This window comes from Lutra lutra, chromosome 17, assembly GCF_902655055.1.
Source record: "Lutra lutra chromosome 17, mLutLut1.2, whole genome shotgun sequence".
In the NCBI taxonomy this organism is placed as follows: domain Eukaryota; kingdom Metazoa; phylum Chordata; class Mammalia; order Carnivora; family Mustelidae; genus Lutra; species Lutra lutra.
Window position 1 is genome coordinate 9,381,193 of NC_062294.1, and position 16,056 is coordinate 9,397,248.

The 16,056-nt window shown below is 46.5% G+C and overlaps 1 protein-coding gene across 29 annotated transcripts in view; it reads right to left on the reverse strand.

The window, feature by feature from the left end:
• Window positions 1–16,056, reverse strand: part of WWOX (WW domain containing oxidoreductase) — a 944,020-nt gene that overhangs the window by 868,005 nt on the left and 59,959 nt on the right. The window contains exon 6 of one of the 29 annotated variants that reach the window (XM_047710188.1): window positions 316–360. The exons of 26 other annotated variants lie outside the window; for them this stretch is intronic. In XM_047710188.1, the coding sequence (XP_047566144.1) occupies window positions 331–360 (30 nt within the window). In that variant the 3' untranslated portion in view covers window positions 316–330. Of the gene's footprint in view, window positions 1–315; window positions 361–401; window positions 597–8,516; window positions 8,586–16,056 lie in introns of those variants that run through there. 2 more of the 29 variants (XM_047710187.1, XM_047710185.1) reach the window with 2 other exon arrangements.

Sequence of the window (16,056 nt, forward strand, 5' to 3'; positions counted from 1 at the left end):
GCCTTGCCTGTCCCCTTCGGGTTCAAAGTCATCTCAGACATGGAAGATCAGTGCCGTAACTAGAGACAGGCTTGAAGTAACCACAGAAGGGAGTGTCAAGGGCAGGCCTCCGACGCTGCAGCTCTCCACCTCCTTCCGCAGGGGGGTGGGCGCACCCCTCCTGCACCTGAAGCTGGAATGGGAGCCTATGTGACAGCGTCGCGTCCGAGCAGAAGCAAGCCATGCAGTGCGCAGGGACAGCATGCCTTTCTCCTCCTCTGTCACAGCACCCAGTGGCGTGGGCTTCTCTGCCGGTCCTCGGGGCCGAGTGAGCTCCCCTGTTAGACACAGCTACCCCAGCAGCTCATGATGGAAACGGAGCTGGAGCAGGACATAAACCTTTGTTCTTTTAAGCCCCGGAGATTTCGAGGTTGTCTGTTATTATAGCATCACCGGGCCTGTCCTAACACAGAACTCGGTTGTTGACTCCATGCATGGGACATCAAGGATTCCATCCCGGGTGTCTCCACGAATATCGGGGCTTATCGCATCTGCTATAACCCAGGCTCGCTTTTACAGTGGTTTCATTACCAACCATAAAAACTGTAACAGTGGAACTGTATAAACAAACCGAACAGTGTTTTTACTGTAAAACATGAATGTAATATAAATATTTGTCTTTGCCTTCTCTCCGCATCTGTAATGAGAGCAGAAAATTCATGCCATATGTTTATAGCATGAAGAAGGGAAAAAAGAGATCCCAGTGATTCATCATGGGGTACCGGCTGAGCTGTTTAATATTTGTAACTCATCCATTTTCTTTCAGATATAAATCCTCCACAAATCATAAAACCCTGATGAGTGTAAGTGACCAAATTCATGACTATTTCTACAAGAGGGCCCTTGCTAGAGAGAAGGTGACCGTGGTGGTATGAGGTCAGTTTCTGTGACAAGATGAGGAACGATGCAGTGAGTCACTGCATTAGACCGTGGCCTCTCCCAGCCAGCCTCGACGAAATCGGAACATGAAACCACTTCTCTGAAGACTTCAAAAGACCGATCCTACCACCAGCTGGGAAGGGCATCTGAACGTTTGGGGTCCTGGCAGCTCCTCCTCCTCTCAATCCTCACAGGGAGAGGCGCTAGGCACTGGAAGTGGCTTCTACTGTCTGGAGGACCTTACGACCTCAGGGGAGGAGGCGTTCCCACGAGCAGCGGGGGATGTTTTATTTCAGAGCCGTGATAGTGTTCTTGATGTCAAGCTCTTGATGTCAAGCCGTGGAAGCCTGCCCTAAGCGTCTGGGCAGCCTTTTAGGATACGAGCTGAGAAGCCCCGAGAATGATTCCATTTTCTCCCAGCTGGCTCAGGGATCAGAGGTTTCTGGAAACTGTCACTGTCCTACAAAATCCAGTGCCACAGAGGGGAAGCTTTGTTGAGCACAAAGCAAACCTAGCCCGGCAGGCTCTGTCTGGCACTTGGGAGGCCAGCCCCACGTGGGCGCAAGAGGTGCAGGCGGAAAGAGGGGAAGGTAGGAACGCCGCAATGGGTTAGAACCCAAAGCATGCAAGACATGGGGAGGTGACATTCAGAAGCTGTCCACGCGGCAAGCAGCGCTAAGCACATGTTACTGAGCATGGGCGGGGAGCCGGGCACTCTTCTCTACTCCTTACAAGCCTCCTAGCACTCAGGGATGCAGGATCCCATTTTCCACAGTTAAATCAAGAGGTACACGGAGGAGGGTCCTGACTGAGATCACATGCTACCAGGGAACAACAGCTATGATTCCTACCTAAGCTGGGATGATTCCAAAACCTGTGCTTGTAACCCACTAACTGGATGGCTAGAATCAAAGAAAAACCTTCATACTTAACCGACCAGTCCTACGCCATCCAAGAGTGATGAGAAACCCAGGCCTTGAGTCTGCTCCTGCCCACGTGCCAACTGAGCTCACACCATAAACCTAGTCTGGCTCTCCTCCCCGGCAGCCCACAGACACACACACACCTACCAAAGCCTGTATGTTGTTGTTGTTGTTGCTAATTTACATGTCTGTAGACACACCTACACTCCCTGAGGGCAAGGACGACTGTCTTCTGTGTCTACACACACTCAGAGTCTAGTGAGACGCCTGGCATGCGTGCTGCTGAGTAGGGAGACCGTTGGCCAACAAGCAGTGCGCAGCCAAAGCAGGGACCGTCCACTTCCTGGAGTCAGAAGCCTTTGCTTCCTTAGTCTCCGCCACATCACTAAAGCTTGAAGTCGGCACCTGACTCGGAGGGAGGGAGGCCGGGCAGCGGAGCGGGGAAGCTTTGTGGGAAGGACAGCCGTGGGAGGGGCCTCGCAGGATGTGGAGGTACTGGCCAGGCGGACAAGCTTAGCCGAGGTCCTTCCAGGCACAGGAAAACACTCCAGGCTGAGAAGCAGAGACCCTGGGGGGTTTGGGACGAATGGCGAGTCTGAGACAGTGAGACGAGGAAGAGAATGGAAAGAGATGAACCTGGACAGGCAGCCCAGGCCACACCTCACAGGAGCCCCAATCTTTCTTATCCTTGCTAACACCTGGAGAGCACACACGAGGCACGCAGGTTCCTTGCAAGGAACCAGACTGACTGGTTCGTAAACACCAGAAAGAGAATTTGAACTCAGGCAGCCTGGATCCCAAGTCTGTTGCTTATGCCCACGTAACGTATCTTACAGATCAATCCTTTCAGACAGATGAAGTGAGTGAGTTTCGCGAGCCCCTCCAAGCAGGTGCCAAGGAGCTGAACAGGGATGCACGATGCAAAAGGAAACCTTTCCAGCATCCATCATGCTGATCAGGTGAGTGATCTACTCCTCTTCAATAAAGTCTTTATATACACACAGTTTGTCCACTTATAAATTTAAAATATATACTATCTTTTTAAGAAATCTATATCTAATTATACAGCATCAGTGAAACTTCACTTGGGGAATGAAAATCTAACATGAATGCATCCAATAGAAAAAGCTGTAATTTAAAATAAATTACTGGGGAGGGGGGTTGGAAGAGGGGGGTGGGGTTATGGACACTGGGGAGGGTATATGCTATGGTGAGTGCTGTGAAGTGTGTAAACCTGGCGATTCACAGACCTGTACCCCTGGGGATAAAAATACATTATGTTTATAAAAAATAAAAAATAAAAAAAGAAAGTAAAAATAAAATAAAAAATAAAATAAATTACTGTATTGGTCAGAAAAAGAAATTTACTCTCTTCATACAAAAAATAAAAAAATTTGCTATCTGGTACTAGGTAGCCCCATGCAATTAGAAAGTGGCGTCAACAGCAAAGAACCAAATAACCACCCTAAATTCCTCCTCTCCCAGAGCAGTTCCACTGTCGAGCCCAACCAGGAAGTGTGTGCAGCGGAGCTGGCCTGAGCTTCATTAAGGCTTAAAGTCAATTAAGCCACGGATTGGAACAATCATTCCTCCTTTGCAAAGTATTGATATTTTTTTCCGGGCCGCTTTAGGGCTTTTCCAGCACTCACCCGGAGATTTATGTTAGACAATTTCTTTCTGATTAAAACAAATCATAGCTCAACAATTCTAATTTCCTCCTTTCTAGGCAAGAAATGATCAGAGAATGCTGAAAACAGTGATCAAACCCATCTTGCAGAGGCTGGCACTAAGAAGCTCCACAGACACACTCCCGAGAGGCGTTCTCTCTCCCTCCCTCCCTCCCTCTCGCCTTCTCTCTCTCTCTCTCTCTCCCTCTTCCTCCCTCCATCTCTCTCCATCTCTCTTCATGCCTTAATTTCTGTCCCTCCTCTCAGTGCCCATCTCCTGTGTGTGCCTGTGTCTGTCTTTCTCCCTATGTCCATATGTCTCCATATGTTTCCCGACCCCCTGATGTCTCTGTCTCTCCATCTCTCTCTGCTTCATTCTCTTTCGGTATACATTTGTTTACCTTGACAGGCTTCTGGACGATTACTTATTAACTGAAAGGGAAAGGGACATTAGAAGCAAAGCCAAACCAAGCTGGTATTCTGACCTGAGTAATAGGAAATGAGAAGGTTCCTATGTTCACTTCCAAAAGCCCAGCATCATCAGAGGCCTCCTCATTTGTAAGCAGTTACTGGTTTCCGATCAGCCTTCTCTTTCTCGATCCCACACACTCTCGAGGAGGGACCAGAAGTCTCCTCGATCCATGCACTGGATTTTCACAGTGCCCACTACCCTCAGAGCCGACCTCTCTATGTCAATGATCCATTCTCCTATGCTTCAAAATCGACTTGATTTAGGAGCCGGTCCTCAGTGCAGCCAACTCCCACTGCTCCAGAACAGCTGGAGAAGCTGGGTTAACCAGCTTTCCCAGATTTCCCAAATCGGGATCTGGGAATTTCAAAGAACTGGATTTGCAGTACGCTTAACACCACATCCCATAAACAATGAGTCCTTCTTTAACTAGCTAGAAGGCAGCTGAAAATTGAGGGCACCATAGTAACATCAAAGTGAAAATCAATTTGCACAGCTCAGTACTTTAGAAAAATGTCTGGTTGCACCTTCTGCTGGTCTAGTCTCCAAAAACAAAGCAACCAAACCATCCCTCCCCACAGTGATGGGATGCCGCTGCTTGGGTTATAACCAGCAAGGCCCAACTGTCAGCCTGGTCGCCTTCCCAGTCATTCATTCCACAAAGACACCTAAACCCTAAACCCTCCTGCTGACCAGGCTACAGGCTGGGGCAACACAAAGAAGAGTAAAACTGGGAAGGCTCCGATCTTCTTACATCATTTCATCTCTGCTGCTTATAGGCTGTGTGAGCTCACACAAGGCCCTAAACTTCTCTGTGCCTCATATCCTCTTCTGAAAACAGGATTTGTAATACTAGCTACTCAACAGGGTTGCTAAAAAGATGAGCTGAATTAAGGATATCAAATGTTTTTCACAGTGACTAGCACACAATGCTAGCTACCCTTGTCATCATTATTATTATCATAAAAATAAGGAGGAGACTCAAGCAAACCATCCAAGAGACCATTAAGTGTTGGGTCCTTATATTTCTGTCTTACAGGCAATTCTATGCTCCTTTTAAAAACCTGTGTGTGTGTGTGTATGTGTGTATAATTTTTTTTTGTAAGAGGTAAGTAGACAGCATGATAATATGTCTCAAAGAAGGCCTAACTGCCTAAATAATATTGGACTGGCCAGTTCCCCTCTCCAGGCCTGTTTTCCCATCTCTCAAGTGTTAAAGAGTTAAACTGGCTCATCTCACGTCTTTCCAATCCAAAGAGTCTACCATTTTATAAACACAGTACGCCCAAGGTGATGTTAATTCATAACTGCCCTTAAAAAGACAAAGAGCTTCACTAACTCACATCCGAATTTTTCGTGACATTTATTCTTGCATAAAGTGGCTCATATCTTTACTATATCCCCTAAAAGTAATGGCTAAAAAAACCATACAAAACCCAGTGGGTCATACATTGACTACAAAGAACTTTATTTTTAACATACACTTGAAAGTGGGCGCCTGGGTGGCTCAGTGGGTTAAGCCGCTGCCTTCGGCTCGGGTCATGATCTCAGGGTCCTGGGATCGAGTCCCGCATCGGGCTCTCTGCTCAGCGGGGAGCCTGCTTCCCTTCCTCTCTCTCTCTGCCTGCCTCTATGCCTGGTTGTGATCTCTGTCTGTCAAATAAATAAATAAAATCTTTAAAAAAAAAAAAAAAAAAAAAAAAAACATACACTTGAAAGTAATGTAGAATTAGTTTTGCTCTTCTTTGATGTCTCCCCAAAACCATCTGTGTTGGCAGATCTGCACGGACGCCATAATCGGCGGCTCAGGCCTGTAATACAACTAAGATCACTGACATCACTGCCAAGTGCCCCAGCGTTTCCACCAATAATGCAAATTTACCCAGAGCCGAAAATACACACTTAACTAGCTCTCAGTTCTCCACATTTATAGTCCAGGCAAGCTGTGAACCATCCAAACAAATGCAATTATAAAATGACCACTACTTATTTCTAAATGGCATTCTGGGTAGATCTGCCTTGTGAAAGGGTCTGGCTCAGTCTGATGTTGAAATGTGTTCCTACTCCTCAAATACCCACCACTATCCACAACAGGGGGGGATTGGAAGGTTCCAGACGGTGGGATAAATCAAATGAAAGGGAGGGTCTCTGAAATAAAACCTTAGCAGACTTCCTGACAACAGAAGATGTGGAGTTGCAGTCACATTTGCAACTGTCCAAGAAACAGGGACAGTCGTGGGCAGGAGGCTGGCCGAGCTTTTGTGAGAGGGGCAGCAGCAGCATCTTGAAAGGACAACTGCTAAAAGGCGACAACCCAGACCTATAGGGACCAAGGCCAGCGTGAGCCTCAACCTGGCCCCTTCAGAAGCTGGGCCTACCCCTTCCATAAGGAGTCCAGCCAAGCCGGCCACACAGGGTGACCGTCACTCGTGTGGATCACTGTAATAACGTGCTCATAAGTAGGCTGCTCAGACTTGACAGTTTCCTTCCTTGCCTATGCTGCTCTCCCTCAGCATAATTAGTAAGAACCCCTCCTCGGGCTCATTTCCTGATTTGAACAATAAATTGTCTGATCACCCTACTCCTGAGAGCGGGCTGCAGATAAGTAAACATGTTTACTATTTTCACAGTTTCTAAGAATGAGGACCATTCCCCTCCCCACAATTGGTTAAAGGTTCTCAGAGCAGGAGACATTGGAAGGGATGATCATTTTTATCCTTTGGAACTCAGCTGATGGATTTAAAAGCATTCTTTGAACGTCAGGAAATACGCAAGTATAGTACGCATCGGTCTCCTCCTTTGCAGCTCGTGGCTGCCACCTGAACCCTGCTGACCCAGTGCTTGGCTGACAGGGTCTCCGGCCTCAATGCTCCCTCCCTATCTCAGTCTGAGCACCCATCTTACTGCATCGTCACGTGTCGACCTGCATCATGCCTACCCGGATCCCTGAGTGGCTGTCAGGACCTAGAGAACAAAGCCCATTCTCCTGGGAGAACAGAATCTGCAGTCCTGAACAATCTGGCTTCAAGTGGCAACTTCCGGCCTCCTCCGCAACACTATGTCCAAACCTGAGTACTCCCCTTCCCTCAGCTCATGCTCTTCCTTGCACTGGAATGAGCCCCCCCCACCCCAATCTCAGCCCACTAAAGCCTGCCAAGAGCTCCTTCTCCTGCTTCCTGGAGAAAGCATCTTTCACGAATCCTAAAAGTACCATTCCTACCATGCTCATGGGTACTGTAACCCATGTCAGTACCCAGTGAGCATGGCAATGACAATATTCTAAACTTTTATCACCCACTATACCAAGTACATAGTAGATACTTAATAAATATTTGTACCATTTAAAAAGACAGTCTGAAAATCTTTGGATTCATTAGCAAACTAGGTTGTAAGAACATCTAATTTTTGTAAGCAAAGATAAAAATCTGTCCCTGCTCTTTTATAATTTAAAAAAAAAAAAATCAATCGATCCATCGATCAGTGAAACAGCCTGAGAACTGCAGAGTGGCGCTTCTCAACTTTGTGTGAATCAGAATCTCCTGCAAGGACGGCAAAACACACATTGCTGGGCCCCACATGCAGAAACTCTAATCCCTTAGGTTTGGGGGTAGGCCCAAGAATCTACATTTCAAACAAATTCAATGGTGACTCTGCAGTGACGCAGCGCTGGGCCAGGGAAGGGGTTTGAGTGGCACCGTCAAAGTTTGCGCAGCATAGGAAACCACCAGGCTTAATCCAGGAAACACTACGGACACCATTAGAGATATGTCCTCTCCCTTCCTGCCTTAAAAAACAGCACCCTCCCACCGCCCCCCCTTCATTTTTGTCTTCATATTGCTTACATTTTGATGTAGATTTTAAGCATCCTGTAATTCATCAACTAATTCTCTCCTGGCTACACATTCCAAGTAATTAAAGTTCGGTAATAACTTATTCTTTCTGCTCCAGCACCTGCATTTCATTTGTTTATTTTCCCAGAGTCATAAATCTGAAAGGCTGTCAAAGTGCCACAATATTAGTGCAATAATCAAAGTTAATTAGTCCCTCTCAATAAACAACAACAAAGCCATTACAAAGATGCACTGAAGTTTCTCCCAGCTACCCAGTTTACAGACCACATTGTAGCTGGAACAATTAGACTCTAAGAATCGCCGGGTAAATGAGCGCAGTGCTCTTCAGTCATTTAAAAGGAGACTGTGCTCTTCATTCACACGGATTCATTAACTCCAGGGAAGGCAAAGCGGGTCTGGGCTCCGCATCTGCCGCCCGCTGAAGGATGCCGGAACAGACGGAGCTCTCCCCAGCTGCCAAGTCTTACCAGGCGCATCCCAGGCTCCAATGATAAAAGAGTACAGAGGTTGCAGGGCGGAGAGAAGGGCCAGCCTGACTGCCAACTTTTAGTAACCCGAAGTCTTCAATAACTTTTGATTTATTATTTAGGGAATTTGAGAGACGCAGGCATCAGGCGGATTCTGATGAGAAGGCAGCCCAGGGAAACTCGGAGGACAGGACCAGGGCCGGTGAGGAGGAGACACTCAGAGAAAGATGCCGCCTTCAGTATGAGAGAGAACTCTGTAATTGAGAGGCGCACAGAAACAGGAGGGCTACCTGGGGAGGGAGGAGCTTACCCATCACTGCAAGGGTACAAACCAGAGTTGGAGGGTCTCTGCTCCGGGATGCTGTGTGAGTGGTCTGCACGTCAGAAAGAGGTCAAATAACGTGAATGGACAGTTGACACCGCCCTAAGAACCTGCATTTGGAAACAATCACTGGACGAGTGTTCAGGTCTTGACCTCTGAACTTGTCCAGCTCCTCTCCAGAGATCCTTCTGCCCTTGAAGTCATGGCCCCCGTGCGTGTCACCCACTGGTACGCGACACACTTCCACGAAGCGTAGTGGTTTAAAACGGTAAGCATTTCTTACCTCACCAAGTTTCTATGGGTCAGGAATGCTGAGTGGGTTTGACGCAAGCTCTTCACAAGGTCGCTGACAATCTGACAGCGGAAGTCACCTGCAGGCTTGAGGAGGCTGGAGGTTTCCAGAAGGCCCACTCAGGAGGCTTTGGGTGGAAGGCCTGGGTTCCTCATCACGTGGGCCCCTCCACAGGGACGTGTGAGTGTCTTCACAACACATGGCAACTGGCCTCCCCCTGCGGCAGTGATCCAGGACAGCAAGGAAGGAAGAAGCTACGTGCCTTTTATGACCCTCCCTGGGAGTCCTACTCCCTCATTTTGGCCACCTGCTATTCATTAGGGTTCTCACTAAGCCCACAATCAAGGGGAGGGGAATCAGGCTCCACCTCCTCAGAAGAAGAGGATCAAAGAATCAATGGATAGATTCTAAAACCAGCAGGGATACTTGGGAGGCTTCATTTTTTAGGGTCTCCAAAAGCCAGTCACATATGCACCCCCCAGCTGACTAAGCGGCAGGGACGAGTGCCCAATGGGTCAAAGCGTTGGTTTTTCTCCACTTCTCTCCATCAGCAAGCCCAGGCTCTGTGGAAGTCCGGCCAGCTCTGTTCCACCAGCACCGGGGAGGTGGGCGGCCACCTCTCTACACCGTGGGGATGGGAGGAAACCCCTGCTCCTTAGCACATATGAATATTAACTGACACATCAATGGGAAGATGAAGATAGGCTCCGCTATGTCCTAGTACTCTGATCTTTTTTTTTTTTTTTAAGTCATTTTCTGACAAGATTTCTGAGACTATTTGTTTAATTTAGGGATACGGTGAACAAGTCAGCCTCTCCTGAAGATATCACTTCCTGAGTCTTTACCATGTGTGTGCCACATTCTGTACAAGAGAGTAAGTGCCTTCTGAGACCCTGAGTGGCTCATGGAACCCATTACATCACTAGTCACAGGTTCATTACAAAATGATATAACTTGGGCACAGCCAAATAGGAAAGATGCAGAGGGCAAGGTATGTGAGAAAGGGCAAATGCTTCCTTGACGTCTGTAGGGGCAACCACTCTCCAGGGGCACCACATGTTCACCAATCCAGAAGCTTTATGAACCCTCTCCTTTTTGGGTTTTCACAGAGGCCTCATTACAGAGGCATGGTTGATTAGGTCACCGGCTACTGATGATTAAACTTGATCTCCAGCCCCTCTCCCCTCCCTGGAGGTCAGGGAGTAGGACTGGAAGTTCCAACCCTCTGATCATACAGTGGGCTTCACCAGAAACCAGCCCGCATCCTTGGGTGGGTTCCAGAACTCAGCTCATTCACAAAACAAAAGACACCTCCAGGGCTCCCACCACTTAACAAAGTCCAAGGCTTTTTAGGAGCTCACACCAGAAACAGGGAGGAAGACCACATTTTGTTTCTTACCACAGATCACAAGATCACAGTGTCCGTTATTTCACTTCATCTTCACCATGACCAAGAGCAATTACCAGCACCATTCCACATGTAAATAAACCAAGATTCAAACACATAACGAAATTTGCCCAAGGATACCCAATGAGCACGTGCTGGAACCAGGATACAGTCCCAAGTCTGTATGACTCCAAAGCGGAGGCTCCCTGTACTCCACTGCACTGCCTCCCTATAAATTAAAACTAGTCTATTTTAAATGAACACTTGAAATAAACCCTAACCTATTACCATGTGCACTGCCCCATTCTGAGACAGGCTGCCCCGTCTACGCGTATCTCTACATCTGTCCTTGCGCAGGAGGCTTCACTGTCTCTGCTCTCTGTATAATCTAACAACTGCAATGTCTGTGACTCTCTGTAAATGCCCCATAATAAATATGAAAAACAGTCTCTAGCATGTTTTTTTCCCTCTTAAGTAATGGAGGCTAAATGCTTAGTGGCCAGAAGCAGGCCTTTGAGCCACTGGCTGAACACCATCTCAAGATGAAATCCGTCTCTTCAAACTATGTCAAAATTGCTTAATAAGAACTCGGGGACACCGTATTAATGAAAGGATGCATCTGCTTTGGGTTTCACATGACTGGGAGTGATGGTTTGGAGCTAGCCTCCTATGCCTGACTTCCACTCTTTAAAACCCCATAGTTAATCACAGCCCTCATTATACAAAGGTTACAATGGATATAAAGTTTGAAAGATTCAGTTCAAGACTGTGAGCGGTGGCCAGGGGCCTGGGAAAAAAGAAGGCAGAATGAACACACAGAGACAATGATCAAAGAACAATGAACAGCACACAAGACTGCGTCAGGGCAAAAACGTTCAGAATGAGAAATGAAATGGAAAACTTCAAGGATAGGAGTGGGCACAAGTCTGGGGCATCCTGGAGACAGAGAAAACTCAGAGTATCTTTTAAAAACTCAGAATATTTTAACAACAATTATGTCAATGAGGGAACATACCATTTATTATCTGGTAAAGAATCCTTCCAGAGCCTGTGACAAGACAGGTCAAATAAGCAACCCAAGTAGGACAGTAAGTACTCCATATGCCACCTGGAGTGGAGGTCCGGGCAGGAGAGCGGATTTGGTGAGGAGAGGTTCATCACCTCCACCAGATTACCAAAAGGGACCCAGGAAGCTCTCTCTCCTGGGCAGTCACAGAGACCCTCGTTATCACGAACAGAGAAACATTCACATATAAACACGCAACCCTCTATGAATACAGTCTTTGGATAAGACTTTGAAAAACAGAGGCTGGTCTTTTTACACACGCACACCAGGAATTTTGGATTAGGTTACAAGATGGCTTCGGAGCCAGGCAAATATGGCTTCACACCCAAGATCCACCCCAAAACTCCCAGCTCGGTGAGCTTAGGCAAGCCTCTTCACCTCAGCATTCAGGGCCTCATCTGCAAAGTGGGTTTAACACATACCATAGATATTTCATTGCTAAATGCTAAGCAACATGCCTCACAGAGACACAAATATGAACACCCAACCCCATCTGCAGGGGATAATAATAACGTGACATTTTGAAAACGGAAGTGTCCTAAGAGGAAACTCTAGAACTTTATCTTTACCTTTGTGTGTGTGTGCATGTGCTTATTGATTTAAGCAAGTGGTTTATATAGTTCTCGCTGGCCCGCAGACTTATTTATATCATACTTTATTTATTGAAAATCCAATACTACACATAAAAACAATTTTTAAAGCAAAGAAATGAGGAACCAATCTAGCAGCTGATTTAAGATGAATTTTTCCCAATAATCTACAACTATTAATAATATTAATAGTTTTTATATTTTTCGTTTAGCTAAAGTTCAGAACAATGGGGACGAGCCCTCTAACTCATGATGCCTTGAATGATGGTCATCCTTCCCGAGCCAAGTTACCAACTCAGGCAAGCATCACAAGCTACTTGCCTCCCCCCAACACTCACACTGCATGAAAGGAGGCATCATACCGAAGGCCTCTAACCTATAAAGTCAAATGAAGGGATTTAAGCTTTTATTCTCAAAGGGGAAATTCCCACAAATGTCAAAGCTACACCAGATCATAAGGCCACTGAGTACATCTGAGGGAGTCTAACAGTAGCTGAATTTCTCCAGTGGTCCTTAAAAACACAAGCCATTTATTCCTCAGCATCCCACCCCATCACTCTTAATAGCATGTCATGAAAACATAAGGTACTGGTGTCCATTAAAAGCACAAAGAAGTGTCAAACCCATGTGCCTAATACACTGATTGGTACCAAGCCCTCCATATCTGCAAATACTACTAAAACCATCATTTCCAATCCTTATCAGTGACGCTGCAATAGGGCACGATTCTGTCAGCTTTCCACATGCCTTCCCTCCAATGAGACAAACAGCCTCGGTATCAACTCAATCGAAGATGGGAATAATTATGACACTTCAGTCCCGCCAGCATCAAACTGTGTGGTTACAGTCAACTTGGCATGCGCTCTCCCTAACACATGCATATCCCATTACCTCTGACTAATAAATCTCTTCTTTTTACCCCTCATCTCCCTGCTTTCTCAATAACCATTTTGGTATAAGCCATCGCTAGCTGTTCCTGATGACTGATCCCTTAATCATCTTTCCTAAATATATGCAAAGTGTATTTCTTTGTAAATACAAAAGAAAAAGCAATCTCATAAATAATTAAGATGGCTTTTCAAATGACAGTTGAGTGCTAATATGAGCTCCACTGGAAAATACTAATCAACAAACTAAATACACATCTAATAAAATGTAGGAGTCCAGACATAGGAAGACAAAGAAAGAATTCATTGCAACTCCATTTGAATCATGCTGATAAACATCCTCCCTACAGCTCCTCTTGGACCCACTTGGAGAGGTTAAGGAGAGTATCACTTGCACCTTCATGTACGAATAAGAAATTGATATTATTGTTATTCATAGCAGCAGATAAAATTGAATTGAATACTCAATCTACCCCCAGCAACATGTTAAATACTACACAGACACATGGTCAGTGCATTTAATACTCACAGCTACTCAGGTCTCCTGGCATAGATATAATTATTTGTATTTTACAGATGAAGAAACCATGGTTAGAGAAGTTAAGAAACTCACCCAAGGTCATAGGGTGACATAACAAAGCATATTTTATAGCAATGGCCATCAGTTGGAGATGATCTGCCCCACCAAGGGCTATCTGCCCAGGAGGTATCCTGAAGACCACTCAGCCTGCCTTCTCTAGACCTCTTGGGAATCTTGACTAAAATACCCATGAGAAAACGAGAGCAGCTGAGCTGGATCCCTGCTGCATCCTCCTGGCCAAGGGCATGTCGTCCTAACCTGTCTCTAGTAAGACCTGAAGTCTAGGCCAAATAAAAGCAGAAGTTAGAAAAGCATGAGCTTGAAGTCTTTCTTGGGGACCAAAGTTTCTCACCAAACTAAACATAGTTGAGTCACTCCTCCCTTATGATGGGGAATAGGTCTAAGCCACATTCTGAGGAATCAGGAGTGGGTCACATAATAACTCCAAGGGAGGGCCATCAGCCAGCCACTCTTCTCAGACCAGGACACTTCTGCCCACCTCATCAGTTATCTCCATCTCTAGTAGATGCTAGAGCTTCTGAATATTCATTGGGCCCCACATTTCAATAATGGGCAGCCCCTACATGTGAAGTCTTTTAAGTGATAAGCAGATTGAGTAAGGGCCTGGCACACGTGGGGCAGGCTGACCTCCCCAACTCTTTTGATCCCTCCCAGCAACCCTAGCCATGGCCCCTTTGATCCTGCACACAACAGTTGGGTAGGCAGTGACCTCAGGTCCAGCTCCTTTAGCTCTATTCAACTTCCTTGCTCCCCAGGACGAGACGCTCCATTTCCCAAGTTTTAAGAATCTAAAACTCAGGAATGGTAACAAGGTGAGAGAAGAGAGGAAGCGGGAGCCCCCTCTTGAGCCTTCGGAGAGCTCTGCACTGGGTTGCTGGACTTGTTGTGGCTGTTTATAAAACGCATTTTGATACCTGATCAACTATAGTTCTTTGCATACAATGCCTCTGGAGGTACCTCAGATTTTAGGATGGAAAGTGGGACGGGCCATACCTCCATAAATACAACAACGGAACTTGCCTTGGATAAATACTTATGGAGGAAAGGAAAGTATCAACCGCATAGCACAGGAGGCACTCAGACACATCTATCAGTGTCCCAAACGTAGAGAACTCACCTGGACTCCTAACAGCCAGACAGTGCTGCTAAATAAAAGAGAATCCACCCCATCCTGAAAACAGGAAAGTAAACGTCCTACTCAGCCAGCCATATGGGTTTGTTGCCATGCTTCGGGAAAAATTAGGTGCTTGTCTTAGAGGGAGAGGACCGTAGTCCATAATCCACTTATGGCCGTGAATGAGGTAGATCGCATCCTCCTAAAGAGGACTGCTTAACAATACAGGTACTGAACCCCAGTTCCAGAGGTTCTTCATTTAAATACAGTTGGGGAATGATGGGCCTCCCTCCCTTCCCTCCTCTTTAAACTATGCTAAATGGTTTGGCCTTTTAAGAGGGTAGTTTACTTCTATATTGTCGATGATATCCAATTTTAATTGTTTTCAATTCTTATTATGAACTTCCAAGCATCCAAAACATCACAGCAGGAGGGCATTTCCCCATGAAATAATTATTAGTAGTCATAATTACATATAGGCTTGTAAAAAAATTCCAAATGCAATGTGTTTTCATTTAAGTTGTATTTTACTAAATAGCTAGATCCCCCAAAACTGGTTTGAGAACTCTGTAAATGATGTCTTGAATGAAAAGGGATTGTTTAGAACAATAAGGTACATGGGTGTTGCTTCCTGTGAGAAATTAGGGTTAATCCTGAAATTAATCCCTCAAGTAGCAACTAGCAATGCTGAAAGCAAAGCCTGAAAGGTCATGAACACGCATGATGCTGAATGCGGTAGAAAAGCCAGGCCACAAAGTAGACAGACTTTCGCTCTGGAAGCCAGATGAACCAACTGTGCCAGGAACCTGCCTCTGGGCTCATCAGCTGTGTCACTCTGAGAGGGTCCCTTCACCCTCTGAGCCCTCCCATGGCTCTTCTGTAAAAAGGAGAAAACCAGGCTTTCGCATTGCCTGAGCAGGGCTATGAAGTGCCTCACCCGGGAGAGAGCACATGACAGAGACTCGATGAAGGGTGGTTGTTAGATGTCCCGTGGTGAGTGTGAGAATAATGTCCCACCGGCTTGGAGGCAGACACGGGTGTTCTGGAACACGGCAGTTCTAGAATGGGCCGTGAAGGCAGGGAAGGAAAGACCAGGCAGGGAAGAACAAGTTGGGGAAGGAGGCACGAACTCCAACTCCAGAGCCAAGCTGAGAATGCCCGCAGAGCCCTGGCACACACGAGCCAACACTGAGCCAAATGGCCCACAGACTTCAGAGTGAGCTTTTGCTGCAACAAAACACTTTGGATCATTTTGTGAGTCTCCCGTGAGGCGCCAATATGCTGCAGTACCTTCCCAGCTCTGCTACCGAGAGGCTTCATCCCAGATAAAGTATGAACATGCTCAAGCCGGCCAGCAGTTGGAAAAACCAGAGTCAATCAAATTGACCTTGAGAAACACAAGAAGGTGGTATTTAACAACGTGCCAGAGTAAGTCCCGGTGCAGAGATGGGGTAAGGAAGGGCCTGAAGGAAGCCAGCTCAGCACGCGCCGACGGTGGGGTA